Below are 16,220 nucleotides of genomic sequence, written 5' to 3'. Positions count from 1 at the left end.
TCTTCCAACCACTGATTCACTTTCCAAGTGGCTGCAATAGCCAGGGCAGAGCCAGAAACTTCTTCTGGGTCTTCCATGTGGGCTGCAGGTACTCAAACATTTGAACCATCTTCTGCTGCCTTTCCGAGGCTGTTAGTAGGGGAGCTGGATGGAAAGTAGAGCAGGTGGAACCTGAACTGGTACCCATATGGGGTGTCAGCAGCTTTACCCACTTTGTCACAATGCTGGCCTCTGTTCTTTTAATGTTTTACTTATTTGAAAGGCAAAGTGACAGAAGGAGGGAAGAGAGAGAGAGACCTTCCATCTGCTGCTTTACTCCCCACACGTCCACAACAGCCTTGGCTGGGCCAGGCCTGGCCAAAGTTAGGATCCTGGGAACTCCATCCAAGTCTCTGATGTGAACAGTAATCTAAGTACTTGAGTATAGTCTGCTGCCTCCTAGGCACATTATCAGGAAACTGGATCTGAAGCAGAGGTGTGGCTTGATTCCAGGCATTCTGACAAGGGATGCAGCGTCCCAAGTGGTGGCTCTTTTTCTTTTCTTTTCTTTTTTTTTTTTTCCTAGAGATTTATGTATTTATTTGAAAGTCAGAGTTACACAGAGAGAAGGGGCAGAGAGAGAGAGTGAGAGGTCTTCCATCCTCTGGTTCACTCCCCAGATGACTGCAACGGCCGGAGCTGCGCCGATCCGAAGCCAGGAGCTACTTCTGGGTCTCCCACGTGGGTGCAGGAGCCCAAGGGCTTGGGCCATTTTCTGCTGCTTTCCCAGGCCATAGCAGAGAGCTGGATTGGAAGTGGAGTAGCTGGGACTCGAACTGGCACCCATATGGGATGCCAGCACTGCAGGCTGCGGCTTTACCCGCTGCACGATAGCACCAGCCCCCCAAGTGATGGCTCTTATCCTACTGTGCAACAAGCCCTTCCTTGGAACTGTTTAGTATATTTATTTGCAGAAATTTACAATGTACCATTTTTGTTTTTAGGCACACAAGTCTCTGAATTTTGTTTCAACACTGCTGCAGATTACTATGTCAGAACAACTGGACTTACCTGTGAGACAGGCAGGCAAGTTTTCTATATTGTGTTTCTTAAGTTTGTGTTAATATATTGTTTAAAAGGTTCATAAATTGAATAGCAGAAGTATTTTGGGATGCCTTTCATTGCCTGTCTTTCTTGAGAACCCATTTGTTCTCAATGTTAACAATAGTAATTGTATTTGGTGACAAAATTTAAAGGAATAATTTGATTTTAAGTGAAAGAGAAGCTGGATCAGAAGTGGAGCAGCTGGATCTTGAACTGGCACCCATGTGGGATGCTGGCACTACAGGCGGCGACTTTACCCACTATGTCACAGCGCTGGCCCCTTACTTTAATGTACTAAAGTTCCAGTAATTTTTCCACCTCAGAAAAACATATGATATTTTTTTATTTCTTGCTGTTACTTCACCTCCTATGTTAAATTTTTACTCTCTTCACTTAATGTTGGATAGTAAGCAAGCATCTTCCTTTTCTTTATGTAATTTTAGTCTTTTTTTTTTCCCAAGTTTCTTTTTATTATTATTATTTATTTGACAGATGGAGTTAGACAGTGAGAGAGACAGAGAGAAAGGTCTTCCTTCCATTGGTTCACCCCTCAAACGCCGCTACGGCTGGAGCTACGCCTTTCCGAAGCCAGGAGCCAGGTGCTTCCTCCTGGTCTCCCATGCGGGTCCAGGTGCCCAAGCACTTGGGCCATCCTCCAGTGCCTTCCCAGGCCACAGCAGAGAGCTGGCCTGGAAGAGGAGCAACCGAGAGTAGAACCGGCGCCCATATGGGATGCCGGTGCTGTATGCGGAGGATTAACCAAGTGAGCCACGGTGCTGGCCCCTAATTTTAGTCTTCACACTCATATTTCAGTGGCTACTTTATCATAATGTGCCAGGTACAATGAACCATTTTTCAAGTGTTAGACACAGAATTTCATCTCAGATCTGTTAGTTATTGTATTCCTGGTGCCTAAACATTGCCTGACAAACTGTAGGTGCTTATGAAATTAGTGAATATTTTGTTTATGATTTATTTTAACAGCCAATGTTATTGAAATAGCACAGTAATGGGACCTTTTTATACCAAATTTTATAGTGATTTCACTTGACCCTTTCAGCAATACATCTTTTTTCTTTTTAAATTTTTAATTTAGTAGAAAAGGTTTTCTTTGAATATTTGAGTCTCATTTCTCTTTTACTAATGAAGTTTACATTTTCCCATGTTTATATTAAAAAGCTTTTCATTTAAATCAATTTTTTAAACGATTTATTTGAAAGAGTTACAGAGCGAGAGGGAGATAGAGACAATGAAAAAGAGAGATTTTCAATCCTCTGATCCACTCCGCAGGTGGCTGAAGCCAGGAGCTTCATCTGGCTCCTCCATGTGGGTGGCAGGGGCCAAAACACTTGGGCCATCCTACCCTGCTTTTCCCATGTCATTAGCCTGGAGCTGGATTGGAAGTGTATCAGCTGGGACAGGAACATGTGTCCACATGGGCTGCTGGCATTGCAGGTGGCAGCTTTACCTACTATGCCACAGGGCTGGCCCCTAAATCACTAATTTTAACTAAGAAGTTAATATTTGGCATTTAATAAGGATCTTTTTTGTTTACAGGCAGAGTGGACAGAGAGAGACAGAGAGAAAGGTCTTCCTTTGCCATTGGTTCACCCTCCAGTGGCCACTGTGGCCGGTGCGCTGCAGCTGGCGCACCGCGCTGATCTGAAGGCAGGAGCCAGGTGCTTCTCCTGGTCTCCCATGCGGGTGCAGGGCCCAAGCACTTGGGCCATCCTCCACTGCACTCCCTGGTCACAGCAGAGAGCTGGCCTGGAAGACGGGGAACCGGGACAGAATCCGGCGCCCCGACCGGGACTAGAACCTGGTGTGCCGGCGCCACTAGGCGGAGGGCTGAAGAAGGATCTTAATACATTTTAGACATTTGATTATGTTTTTTGGAAGTTAAATTATACTAGAAAGTTGTTCCAGTATATAGAATTAGAATAAAAATTACGGAATTGGTCAAGAAATTTTAAATATGATCATTAATTCAAAAATTAGACTCTTGGAACAATTAAAAGATACCCAGTAAAGTAACTTGGGTTTCTATGATATATGATTGGAATACTTTATTTTATAGACTTAAGAACCTTTTTATACTATGATTTTTTTAATGACAAAAATTTACCAAGTTTGCGTGATTGGTTGTAGAATGTGTATATTGATATGCAATAGTTTTGTCTTTAGAGGCTTCATTTAGAAATCTGATTTGATAAAATTAATTTAACTCCTATAGAAAGCAGGGTGAATATAAAAGTATAACAATTTTGTTGTGTGTGTTTGCAGGGTTCTTTTTGGCTAAGGGTTTAGTAACTAGATGATTGCTATAACTGTTAGATTTGCATTTTTATTATAACTAAAAATATAGTATTTCATTAAAGAATAGCTTTACTAACAATGACATGAAAGAAGTAATTGAGGTATAGACACTGTAGGTGATACAAGCAGTGCTTTAAAAGTCAAAATTATTTTGTCAAACTAATCTGTATTTTAGGTGTTATCTATTTGAAAAACATGATAACACAATATTGGCCTGATCGGGAAACGGCACCAGGGGATATATCTCCTTATACTATTCCAGAAGAAGATCGACATTGTATTCGAGAAAATATTGTAGAAGCCATTATCCATTCTCCTGAGTTAATCAGGTTTGTATATTTCAAATTTTTACACATTGTTGCAGATAGGGAAAAGGTTTTTTTGGGAGTGGTACATGTATCTTTTCAGAACTGCAAGGCTCTCTTATTTATTTATTTTTTAAAAATTTATGTGAAAGTCTGGGTTAAGAAAGGGAGGGGGCCGGCGCCGCGGCTCACTAGGCTAATCCTCCGCCTAGCGGCGCCGGCACACCGGGTTCTAGTCCCGGTTGGGGTGCCGGATTCTGTCCCGGTTGCCCCTCTTCCAGGCCAGCCCTCTGCTGTGGCCAGGGAGTGCAGTGGAGGATGGCCCAGGTGCTTGGGCCCTGCACCCCATGGGAGACCAGGAAAAGCACCTGGCTCCTGGCTCCTGCCATCGGATCAGCGCGGTGCGCCGGCCACATCGCGCTGGCCGCGGCGGCCATTGGAGGGTGAACCAACGGCAAAAGGAAGACCTTTCTCTCTGTCTCTCTTTCTCACAAAAAAAAAAGGAGGGAGAGTAAGGGAGATAGCTGCCTTTTTGTTTTTAAATATTTGTTTATTTATTTGAAAGTCAGTTACACAGAGAAAGAGAGGCGGGGGGGGGGGAGAGAGAGAGAGAGAGAGAGAGAGAGAGGTCTTCCATCCGCTGGTTCACTCATCAATTGGCTGCAACAGCCAGAGTTGCACCAATCCAAAGCCAGGAACCAGAAGCTTCTTCCAGGTCTCCCACGTGGGTGCAAGGGCCCAAGGACTAGGGCCATCTTCTACTGCTTTCCCAGGCCATAGCAGAGAGCTGGATCAGAAGTGGAGCAATCAGGACTCAAACCAGTGCCCATATGGGATGCCGGCACTGCAGGCGGCGACTTAACCCCCTGTGCCACAGCACCGGCCCCAGATAGCTGTCATTTTTGTAGTAGACCTGCATTTGCAGCATATTTGGTTGGGTTCTTTTTTTTTTTTTTCCTTTATTTTACATTTATTTATTTGAAAGGCAGAGTTACAGTGAGAAGGAGAGACGGAGATATTTTCCATCTGCTGGTTCACTCCCCAAATGACCACAGTGGCCAGAGATGGGTTGAGCTGAAGCCAGGAGCCTGGCGCCCAGAGCTTCTCTCATGTCTCCCACCTGGGTGCAGGGGCCCAATCACTTGGGCCATCTTCTGCTGCTTTCCCAGGTGGATAACAGGGAGCTGAATCAGAAGTGGACTAGCCGGGACTCAAAACTGGTACCCATGGATGGGGCTGGCTCTGTGGTGCAGCGGGTTAACACCCTGGCCTCAAGCGCTGGCATCCCATATGGGCACCAGTTCTAGTCCTGGCTGCTCCTCTTCCCATCCAGCTCTCTGCTATGGCCTGGAAAAACAGTAGAAGATGGCCCAAGTCCTTGGGCCCCTGCACTCACGTAGGAGACCTGTAAGAAGCACCTGGCTCCTGGCTTTGAATCGGCGCAGCTCCAGCCATTGCGACCAGCTGGGGAATGAACCATCGGATGGAAGTCCTTTCTCTCTCTCTGCCTCTCCTCTCTCTGTGTAACTCTTGACTTTCAAATAAATAAATCTTTAAAAAAAACAAAAAGGCAGCTATAAATATTTATAAATAAATTTTTAAAACAAACCGAAAAAACTGATACCCACATGGGATGCCATCTCCTCTGTTGGCAGCTTTACCCCCTTTGCCACAGTGCTGGGCCCTAATGCTTTTAAATTCATGGGAATGGATTGTTTTTTGCTGGGTGTCTTATTTCAAATCATCTATACTCTGTGTATACATCCACATATCAGATGGTATTTTAAATTGAGTTTTGTCTGAACAGCCATTTTCCTTTGTCTGCCTTAGCAAAATTTTAACTCTGCAGCATTTCTTCCTCCTTACTATTTATTTTTGGCTTTCAGAGTACAGCTTACTACGTGCATTCATCACATCATCAAACACGATTATCCAAATCGCTGGACTGCCATTGTGGATAAGATTGGCTTCTATCTCCAGTCTGATAACAGTGCTTGTTGGCTAGGAATTCTTCTTTGCCTTTATCAGCTTGTGAAAAATTATGAGTAAGTGTCTCTCCCAATTCCTGTGGAGTTGGAGAAGTGGGAAAAGTTGGAAATTTAAGCCCATTTCCACACGTAAACTTACAGTTGAGATAGATAATAAAAATATTGAATTATGTATTAATTTTATTTTAGTATTTTCTTTTTGAAACAGCATTCTTGTTCTTATTCTGCAGTTTGTTCAGATTCCACTATGAAATTCCTTGTGTCCTGTTTTTAATATCACTGTCTCTATACTTATTCAGAAACTTAAGTTATCTCTAAAGATGTGCTCTTCAATAGGTGTTGATAAAAGTCTTTTTTCAGTAAGTTCTTCTTAAATGTTAAGGTGATCAGAGTGCAATAGAGCGTTAGAGCTTGTGGCTTTCTTTCTATGAAGTTCTCTCCTAATATGGGATCTTGATAAACTTTAAGAATCTATCTCCTAAGTCTTTAAGAAGAATATACTGGAATTTCAGGATTATTTTCATCAGTGTGTTTTGAAGGATTCAAACCTAGTTTATTGTTTGCATATTTTAGCAAGAAAGATTTTAGCACAAAGGATTATTTTAGGTCTAATTCAGGGATTAGAAAGAAAAATATAATTTTTGGATTTGAGATAGAGTACTGAGTGTAAACCTAAACATTGAAGTGATTTTTCTCCTAAGTGTGTATTGATAGAAATTAAATTGATAGGCACTGAAAGTTTTGATATGGGAAAATTATTAGGAAGGCACGAGGAAGATTTTTATACCAAGACGATGACTTTATTTCCAGTCCTAACAGCTACACAGATGCCATTGTGAGCCCCTTAGTTCTGGGACTTGTGGTTAGCCTCCAATAATTGATACCATTTTTGGGTCCCAGCTCAAAGTAGCTGATGAACTGCTGCTGTTGTTCTGAGCAGGAGAGAATATACCATTTACAACATTGGTACTGGTGTTTTCTTGTGTTCCCACCAGCTACCCATCTTCCTGCTAAGGAATGTTCCAGCTGTTGCTCCAACCTCTGTCAGAGTGCCAGTTGTTGTAGTTCTGGTAAGTGAGTGACTAAAATTAGAGAGAATAACAACAATAAGCTATTAATGTCACTGAGGAAGTTCAAGTCTCTCCTGTCCTATAATCTTAACAGGAGAGAATGTGACAGGGATTTTTAGATGGAAGCTTTAGGAGGCTGCTACAATATTAGAATTCCAGTTCATTTTCAGCCAGTGTTTGATTGTGGAGCACAAGGTGTTTACAAGGGATCTGTGTGGACTGAAGCAGTTTTAAGAAATTCATTTGGTACCTTCAGGAGTGTAGATCCTCAGGAAATGCTTGAGGGTTGAAGGAGCAGAGAAGGAGCATTTGAAGAGGAAGAAGGCATGTCACACCACATGGAGTAGTATGAACAAGAAAAGAAAGGTACAGAGGTGGAAATAAGACACTATATTTAGTGGATTGTAAAGAGATCACCTAATGGTGGGGATAATTTCTGATGAGAGGTTAGGAATGATAGTATAGTGGTAGTATATTCAGATTCTGTTAAAGAGGATTTTGAAAGACACAATGAGAAAAGGAAGTGATTTTGTTTTTAAGCTTTTTTTTATTGGAAAGAGTGAACAAAAGGACACTCTCCAAATGGCTGCAGTGGCCCTGAACTTAGGCTGAACACAGGAGCACAGAACTCCATCCGGGTCTCCCACATGTGTGGCAGGGGCCTAAGTACTTGGGCTATCTTCCACTGCCTTCCTAGGCACATTAGCAGGAAGCTGCTTTGGAAGCAAAGCACCTAGGACTTGAACAAGCACTCTGATACGGATGTCAGTTTTGAAAGCGATAGCTTAATGTACAAATGCCAGCACCTAGATGTAATCTTTAAATACTGAGGGACCATTGGGGATTTTTTTCTTAAAGAAAAGTGATGGATTAGTACATAAGGATTTCCTATGACCATGGCTCACCAATTTGATACTTTACAGCCTTGTAGCCTTTTGTTGTTAATCACATTTTCAAAATAGTTTCACATTTTCAGGAAATTTTGGGGTACTTTAGGGGTACTAATTAGCGCTGACTGCCAGTCCACTTTTAGTGCAGTGAGGGAAGTAGGAAAGAAGAAATTCTATCATAGAATAAGTATTCACATGTTAGCGTATTTGAACATAGGTGGATAAAGGGATAATGTAGTTCTTCTCACTTTATTATAATTTTTTCTATAATTATTTTATAGTATATTGAAGATTACAAGCAGCGTTCTTTTATAAATTGTTATGTTTCATCAACTCAACAAAGGGTGCAGATAACCTGTAAAAATGTATAGAAAGTGTAATTCATTAGCACATTAAACTCTATAATTTATCAATTACTTGTGTTATTAGCCTTAACAGTCATTATTATTGTGAACATTTTTCTTGGAACTTTTTATTCTGGTCATTTTATTTTGGTTCTTATTTCACCCAGTAGGAAAAATAATTCAGCTTTTAAAAAGACTCTCCCTCTACCTTTGAAAAATGTATATAGAGATTCAATTCTTAAACATATTTTCTCTTAAAGAAGGTTGCCAATAAATTAAACTGGGGGTTTGCTATGGAAAACCAATTGGTTTGTGTGTGTGTGTGTGTTTTAAAGTTTTATTTTTATTTATTTGAAAAACAGAGTTATAGAGAGAAGTAGAGACAGAGAGAGAGAGAGAGAAAGGTCTTACATCCACTGGTTCACTCCCTAAATGGCCACCATAGCTGGACCAGAGCCAGTCTGAAGCCAGGAGCCTAGGGCCAGGAGCTTCTTCCAGGTCCTACCATATGAGTGCAGGGGCCCAAGTACTTAAGCCATCCTCTGCTGTTTTCCCAAGCACAATAGCAGTGAGCTGGATTGGAAGTGGAACAACTGGGACTCAAACTGATGCCCATATGGGATGCTGGCTCTGTAGGCTGGGGCTTTAATCCAGTGCACCACAGTTCTAGTCCGCTCTGTGTTTTTTCGGAAGTTTTACTTATTTATTTGGAAGTCAGTTACAGAGAAGGGGAAAGACAGAGGTCTTCCATTTGATGGTTTACTCCTCATATGGCTACAACAGCCAAGGCTGGGCCAAGCCGAAGCCAGGAGTTTTATCTGGGTCTCCCATGTGGGTTAAGGGGCCCAAGTACTTAGATCAGCTTCCTTGCTTTCCCAGGTGCATTATTAGCAAGGAACTGATTTGAAAATTTGTACATCCAGGATTTGAATTGGTGTCCACATGGGATGCCAGTGTCACTTGTGGTGGCTTAACCTGCTGCACCACTACGCTGGCACTGGAAAACCAATTTAAAACATTTTAGATAATCATCTGTTCCAAAAAGATAATCTGTGGCTGTTGAAATCATGATTTCTGTAACCAGTAAATCTGTATTTTGGTAATCTAGTCTCGTGACTCAATAATGGAAGCAAGAACTCCTTTTCCATAGTTACAGCTACAAGTTTGTTTTTTTTTTTAAAAATATACTTCTTAACAATACTATTAAAATGCTTAGTAATCTATATGCAATAATGTCTACATTATATCAGTAATTTTTAATCCATAATACTTGGAGCAAAATGGAACAGTTTTTCAGATTTTAGGAATGTAATAGAGGTTCAATTGTCATGTAACAGATCTGTTAATTTGTGTAGTAGCACCCAGTAGTCAAATTATGTCTGCTATGAAATGTGTGAATATTGACCACACAATGTGTCGGTGAAGATCATAAATAGTTAGAAGAGTCACTTCTAATACCCTTAAAAATTAAATTTTCTGCCTTCCTACCTGCCATTTCTGCCTTAAGGCTGTTGGGTATTCATCAGCTGTTACTGTTTAAAATCCAGTCTTTGTAGCTCCTCCTTGTATAGGTATTCGCAACTAGAAACTGCATGGTAACCTGGTTAAAAGCGCAGCCTGGGTCAAAATTGCCTAGGTCATACCTGGATGAATAATGCTAGGAAAGATATTTAACATCTGTACCTCGGTTTCTTCAGCCATAAAAGGGGAAAGACTAATTAGAGGCCTTGAGGATTATCTCTTAATAGATATTAAGTAAATATTAGAGATTCTATTACTTCAGGTTATATTTGTGTAGATAAACAAATATTTTAAATACACACACACACACACACACAGATGTAGATGTAGATTCCAGAGGTTAATTCTTACAGAATTAGTTTGTATTCCTATCCAAAGGTACAAGAAACCAGAGGAGCGGAGTCCATTGGTAGCAGCAATGCAGCATTTTCTGCCGGTTCTAAAGGATCGTTTCATCCAGCTGCTTTCTGATCAGTCTGATCAATCTGTCCTCATCCAGAAACAAATATTCAAGATCTTCTATGCTCTTGTTCAGGTAACTTTTAAAAAAAACATTTATTTATTTATTTATTTGAGAGGCAGCGGCAGAGGTAGATGGAGAGAGAAAGGTCTTCCATATATGCTAGTTCACTCTCCTAGTGGCCGCAATTGCCAGAACCGGGCTAGTCTGAAACCACAGCTTCTTCAGGGTTTGCCATGCAGATGCAGGGGCCCAGCACTTGGGCCATCTTCTGCTGCTTTACCAGGCCATAGCAGAGAGCTGGATGGAAAGTGGAGCAGCTAGGTCTTGAACTGGCACCCGTATGGGATGCTGGCACTGCATGAGACAGCTTTACCAGCTATGCCACAGTGTTGGCCTCGTTCAGGTAATTTTTAGAAAGCAGTTTTTACATATAAAATGTCATTCTGCTACTTACCATGATTTGAGAATCTAGATTCAATGGGTGGGTTGCTAGGAAAATAACAGTTGTCAAAATTAATAATTTGGGCCGGCGCCGCAGCTCACTAGGCTAATCCTCCGCCTTGCGGCGCCGGCACACCGGGTTCTAGTCCTGGTCGGGGCGCCGGATTCTGTCCCGGTTGCCCCTCTTCCAGGCCAGCTCTCTGCTGTGGCCAGGGAGTACAGTGGAGGGCCCAGGTGCTTGGGCCCTGCACCCCATGGGAGACCAGGATAAGTATCTGGCTCCTGCCATCGGATCAGCGCGGTGCGCCGGCCGCAGTGGCCATTGGAGGGTGAACCAACGGCAAAGGAAGACCTTTCTATCTGTCTCTCTCTCTCTGTCCACTCTGCCTGTCAAAAAAAAAAAAATTAATAATTTGATGCCAGCGCCGTGGTTCACTAGGCTAATCCTCCACCTGCGGCGCTGGCACCCCAGGTTCAAGTCCCCGTCAGGGCGCTGGGTTCTGTCCCGGTTGCTCCTCTTCCAGGCCAGCTCTCTGCTGTGGTCTGGGAGTGCAGTGGAGGATGGCCCAGGTCTTTGGGCCCTGCACCCGCATGGGAAACCAGGAGGAAGCACCTGGCTCCTGGCTTCGGATCGGTGTAGTGTGCCGGCTGCAACGCACCATACGTAGCAGCCACTTGGTGGTGAACCAAAGGAAAAAGGAAGACCTTTCTCTCTGTCTCTCTCTATCACTATCTGACTCTGCCTGTCAAAAAAAATTAATAATTTGAGAGACAGAGAGAGAAACAAATAGATGGTAAACTCTCCTGGTTAAGTCCCCTAATTTTATTGATTTACTGGGATGGCCAGGGAGCAAGCTTAGGAGCTGAGAAGTTAATCAAGGTCTCCCATTCATTTGTCTGGCAAAGGAACCCAATTTTTTTTTAAAGATTTAGTTGTTTATGTGAAAGTCAGAGTTACACAGAGAGAGAAAGAGGCAGAGAGAGAGAGAGAGATCTTCCTTCAGCTGGCTCACTCCCCAACTGGCTGCAACTGTCAGAGCTGTGCCGATCTGAAGGCAGGAGCTTCTTCTGGGTGTCCCACCCGGGTGCAGGTCTACTGCTTTCTCAGACCATAGCAGAGAGCCGGATCAGAAGTGGAGCAGCTGGGACTTGAACCGGTGCCCATATGGGATACTGGCATTGCAGGTGACAGCTTTACCCTCTACACTATAGCACCAGCCCCAGAGGAACCCAATTACTGGAGCCAGTACCACTGCCTTCCAGGATCTTTGTTAGCAGGAAATTGGAGTCATGAGCCAGAGGTAGATAAGAAACCTAGACACTACAATGAGGGAATGTGAGCATCTTAACAGGTGTCTTAAGTGCTAAGTAAAATGGCTGCTTCAGCAGTCCTTTTTGAAAACTATCCCAGTGAATAGGGCAAAATAAATACTTGTCTTTTCTACTTATTTTTTGAGATTATACTGATAGCACAATATAACCCTGTACCACTTAGGAAAATGGATGTCCAAACATTCTAAATAACATGTAATTTTTATCATCCTAGTGAGATATATAGGATTTATACCAGGAATGTAAGAAAGTTAGAATTACAGATAGGGAGAGAGAAAATCTCTAGAGAGAGAGATCTTTCCACTGGTTCACTCCCCAGATGGCCACAATAGTCAGGACTGGGCCAAGCCAAAGCCTGGAGCCAGGAGCTTCATCCTGTCTCCCACCTGGGTAGCTGGGGCCCAAACACTGGACCATCTTCCTTTGCCTTTCCCAGGCTATTAACAGGGAGCTGGATTGGAAGCAAAGCAGCCAGGACTTGAACTGGTGCCCGTATGGGAAACGGGAGTTTCAGATGGTAGCTTTACCTGCTACACCATAATGCCAGCCCTAAGAACTTATTTTTCATGATCAGCCCTTATATGATATTGAATAAAAAGCTTGTAATTATCTTTATGGGTACCAGATAGAGCTTTTGATAAGATTAAGCACCCATTCCTGTTTTTAGAAAGGAAAAAAAGACCTGTTAGAATCCTAGAATAGAAATTTCCTTACCTTCATAAAAGGTGTTTACTGGAAATCTACAGTAAGCATGCCTTAGCGTGAAAATCCCATATAATCCTAGTAAGTTGGGAATACTGTAAAGGTGCTCGTACTCACTGCTTCTGTTTACCATGGTAAATAACTAACCAAAGAAATTTGCCTATATACTAATGTGGAAATGTGGATTGAATGAAATATTTTTAGTAGGTATGTTGAAGAGTAACAGGAAATGGGATTTTATGTAGTAAGAATTTAAAAATATTAACTATTAACTTTTATTTAGTATACACTACCGCTGGAGCTGATAAACCAACAGAACCTGACAGAGTGGATAGAAATTTTAAAGACTGTTGTGAACAGGGATGTACCTAATGTAAGTTTCTGAATGCTGTCATATTTTATTGACTATAAATATTTAATGATGTTTTGAGAATTGTAATGGTATTTCCTGTAACATTCTTTATGAACTTTAAAGAATTTATGATTTTTTTCTAGATCTACCTTTTCTTTACATATGTGCATATTGTAAATAAAAACTTGGGTAGTTACTTGATAAGTTTTTTTGTTAAGTGTGTTTGTATTTTTTGAAAGGCAGAGTGACAAAGAGGGAGAGACAGAGAAAGAGATCTATTCATTAATTCAATCCCCCAAATAGCTGTGATGGTCAAGGCTGTAATAGACTGAAACTAGAAGCCAGGAGCTCTATCCAGGTCTCCAACATGGGTGGTTGGTTAGGGGTCCAAGTACTTGCCCCTCTCCCCCTTTTAAGATTTTTTATTTATTTGAAAGGCAAGTTACAGAGAGGCCAAGACAGAAAGGGAGAGAGAGATCTTCCATGTGTTGTTTCACTCTACAAATGGCCACAACGGCTGTAGCTGTAGCCAGGAGCCAGGTATCCTACATGGGTTCAGGGACCATCTTCCGCTGCTTTTCTAGGCACATTAGCAGGGACCTGGATCAGTGGAGCACCTGCAATTCGAACCTGTGCACTTGTCATCTTTGTCTGCCTTCCTAGGTACATTATTGGGAACTGGATTGGAAGTAGAACAGCTAGGACTTGAACTAGAACTCTGTGTGGGTTTCCAGCTGTGCCACAATGATGGCCCCTTCTCTATATTTGTTTATTTTATCCTAATTCTGCTTCTTAATTTCCCATTTCTTAATTGAATTAAGAGCTCATGGCTAGGCTTTAACACCATGATTTGTCATGTGCCCATTATTAGAGGAAAAACATGATTTATAAGTTGCCTATACTTCACAGTTATTTTGAGGAATAATTTTATTGAGATATATACACTTTATTTAATTTACCCTTTTAAAGTACACAATTCAATGGCTTTTAGTATTCAATTTTTTAGTTTAACATTTAATCACAGTTTTTAAAGTTATACTGTTTCTGTATAATTTGTTTTCTATACAGGTAGAGGATTTATAAGTTTCTTAATACCAGATGTGTTTAATACCAGTGCTATTATATATCTTATTTAATCTTCAATAAAACCCTTCTGATTTATAGTTTAAACTTAGACATAAGTAGAGTTAGTATAATTTCTCCTGAATAAGCTTTAGTTTATTTTTTAATAATAAACACATTATTTTTTATGTGTTTAGCACTTTCACAGGTCCTCCCCTAGGCAGTGGGGCCAGGATTTGGTAGCTGGTGCTGAAAGAAAATCCTGATTGTATCTTTGCGCTGGGATTGTACCAGTGGCAGTTGACACTCAATCGGACAGAGAAGGAAAAAAAAAATAGCCTGATAACAAGGCTAAAGCTAAGAGCCTGGACCAAAACATCCAGGTCTCCCTCATGGTTGCCAGGGACCCACATCTTCTTCCTTCCCAGGTGCATTAGCAGGAAGCTAGACTGGAAGCAGAATAGATGGAACTCTAGCTGACACTCCAATATGAGATGCAGATGTCCCAAACAGCAACTTCATCCACAATGCCTACCCCTCCAAAGCAAACTTTTAAAATTATTTGAGAGGTAGAAAGCAAGGGCTCCCATCTGCTGTCTTTGAAATACACACTAGTAGCTACAAAAGCCTATGCTGGGAATACAGTCCAGTTCTCACACGAGAGGCATAAACCCAGTTAGTTTAGTCATCATTCTTGCTCCCCTGGGTCTGTATGGAAGCTGTACTCAAGAGCCAGAGTTAGGAATCAAGATAAGGCACTGCAGTGTGGGATGTTGACGTCTCAGCCACTGGGGACTTGCTCCGCAAAATGTCTGTCCAGTTATTATAAAAGGTCAACACAGGAGAAGCATTCACATTCTTTTTAAAGGTTATTTATTTGAAAGGCTAAGATAGAAGTAGAGAAATAGATCCTCCATCTAGTGGTTTCCCTCCCTAGATGACCTCAATGGCTGGGGCTGAGCCAGGCTGAAGCCAGGAGCCAGGAGCTTCCTCTGGGTCTTCCACATGGGTGGCAAGGGCCCAAATACTTGGGCCATCTTTTGCTTTCCCAGGCGCTTTAGCTGGGAGCTTGATCAGAAGTGGAGCAGCCTTAACTTGAACCAGTGCCTGTATAGGATGCCCTGAGTATTCACATTTAAAGAAACAAAACATTTTTGAAGTGAGTCTTATGCTGTTCCTCCTGGATTGTATTTAAATAGCTTTTTATCTTTAAAAGGAAACACTTCAAGTTGAAGAAGATGATAGACCTGAGTTACCATGGTGGAAATGTAAGAAGTGGGCTTTACATATTTTAGCAAGGCTCTTTGAGAGGTAAGCTGCTATCTACGGTAGGGTAATTCAATTTTTTAAGCATTTGCTTTTACAACTATAAATATAAAGCATTAAAGAGAAACAATATTTTAATTTTTTAAATATTTATTCATTTATTTTATTTAAGGTATACAAATTTCAAGTATTTCCTATGTACTGATATAGGAACATAGTGATACTTCCCACCCTACCCTTCCTCCAGCCCACACTCCAATCCTTCCTCCCCCCTTCTCTTATTCCCTATTTTGGTTTTTATAGTGATCTACTTTACTTAATACTTGTAAAATTAACCATAAACTAAGTAAAGAGTTGGACAGATGGTATGAAGGAAAAAAAAAAAAACTGTTCCTTAATAGTAGAAACAAAGCTGTAAACAATCATTGCATTTCAAAATATCCATTTCACTACAATATGCTACATTTTAGGTACTTTGTTAGTTACCACAGATCAGGGAAAACATGGTATTTGCCCTTTTGGGACTGGCTTATTTGCAATTTTATTGCAAAAGATAAAATTTCATTCTTTTTTACCACTGAGTAGTATTCCATAGTGCATATATATCATAATTTCTTTACCTGGTCCTCAATTTATGGACATCTAGGTTGATTCCATATCATAGCTATTGTGAGTTGAGCTGCAATGAATATGGGGTTACAGATAACTCTTTCATATGCTGCTTTTATTTCCCTTGGGTGAATTGCCAGGAGTGAGATTGCTGGATCATATGGTATATCTACTTTCAGCTTTCTGTGGTATTTCCATATTGTCTTCCACAATGGCTGTACTAGTTTACCCCACCAACAGTGCTATACTAGTTTACCCCACCAACAGTGGGGTTAGGGTACCTTTTTCTCCTCATCCTCACCAGCATTTGTTGTTTGATTTCTATATGAGAATCATTCTAACTGGGGTGAGGTGAAAACTCATTGATTTGCATTTAATGTTTTTTCAGATATGGAAGCCCTGGCAATGTTTCCAAGGAGTATAATGAATTTGCTGAAGTATTTCTGAAGGCATTTGCTGTTGGTGTCCAGCAAGTA

At 41.3% G+C, this 16,220-nt stretch overlaps 1 protein-coding gene and 1 non-coding gene across 3 annotated transcripts in view; both read left to right on the top strand.

The window, feature by feature from the left end:
* The window catches only part of IPO7 (importin 7), a 66,299-nt gene that overhangs the window by 23,540 nt on the left and 26,539 nt on the right, over positions 1-16,220 (top strand). Inside the window, exons 2-8 of one of the 2 annotated variants that reach the window (XM_002708803.6) lie at positions 984-1,065; positions 3,575-3,728; positions 5,591-5,749; positions 9,896-10,052; positions 12,739-12,828; positions 15,086-15,180; positions 16,133-16,217. In XM_002708803.6, the coding sequence (XP_002708849.1) occupies positions 984-1,065; positions 3,575-3,728; positions 5,591-5,749; positions 9,896-10,052; positions 12,739-12,828; positions 15,086-15,180; positions 16,133-16,217 (822 nt within the window). The remainder of the gene's footprint in view (positions 1-983; positions 1,066-3,574; positions 3,729-5,590; positions 5,750-9,895; positions 10,053-12,738; positions 12,829-15,085; positions 15,181-16,132; positions 16,218-16,220) is intronic. The other variant, XM_017345306.4, reaches the window with a different exon arrangement.
* LOC127485228 (small nucleolar RNA SNORA30/SNORA37 family) lies at positions 14,063-14,190 on the top strand. The gene has a single exon (XR_007912369.1). It is a non-coding gene; the product is annotated as a small nucleolar RNA SNORA30/SNORA37 family (small nucleolar RNA).

The sequence above is a fragment of the Oryctolagus cuniculus genome, chromosome 1 (assembly GCF_051225735.1).
Source record: "Oryctolagus cuniculus isolate XC-2025 breed Fujian yellow rabbit chromosome 1, ASM5122573v1, whole genome shotgun sequence".
NCBI classification, from domain to species: domain Eukaryota; kingdom Metazoa; phylum Chordata; class Mammalia; order Lagomorpha; family Leporidae; genus Oryctolagus; species Oryctolagus cuniculus.
The sequence above is the reverse complement of the archived record's forward strand: the minus strand, read 5'-3'. Positions and strand labels throughout refer to the sequence as shown.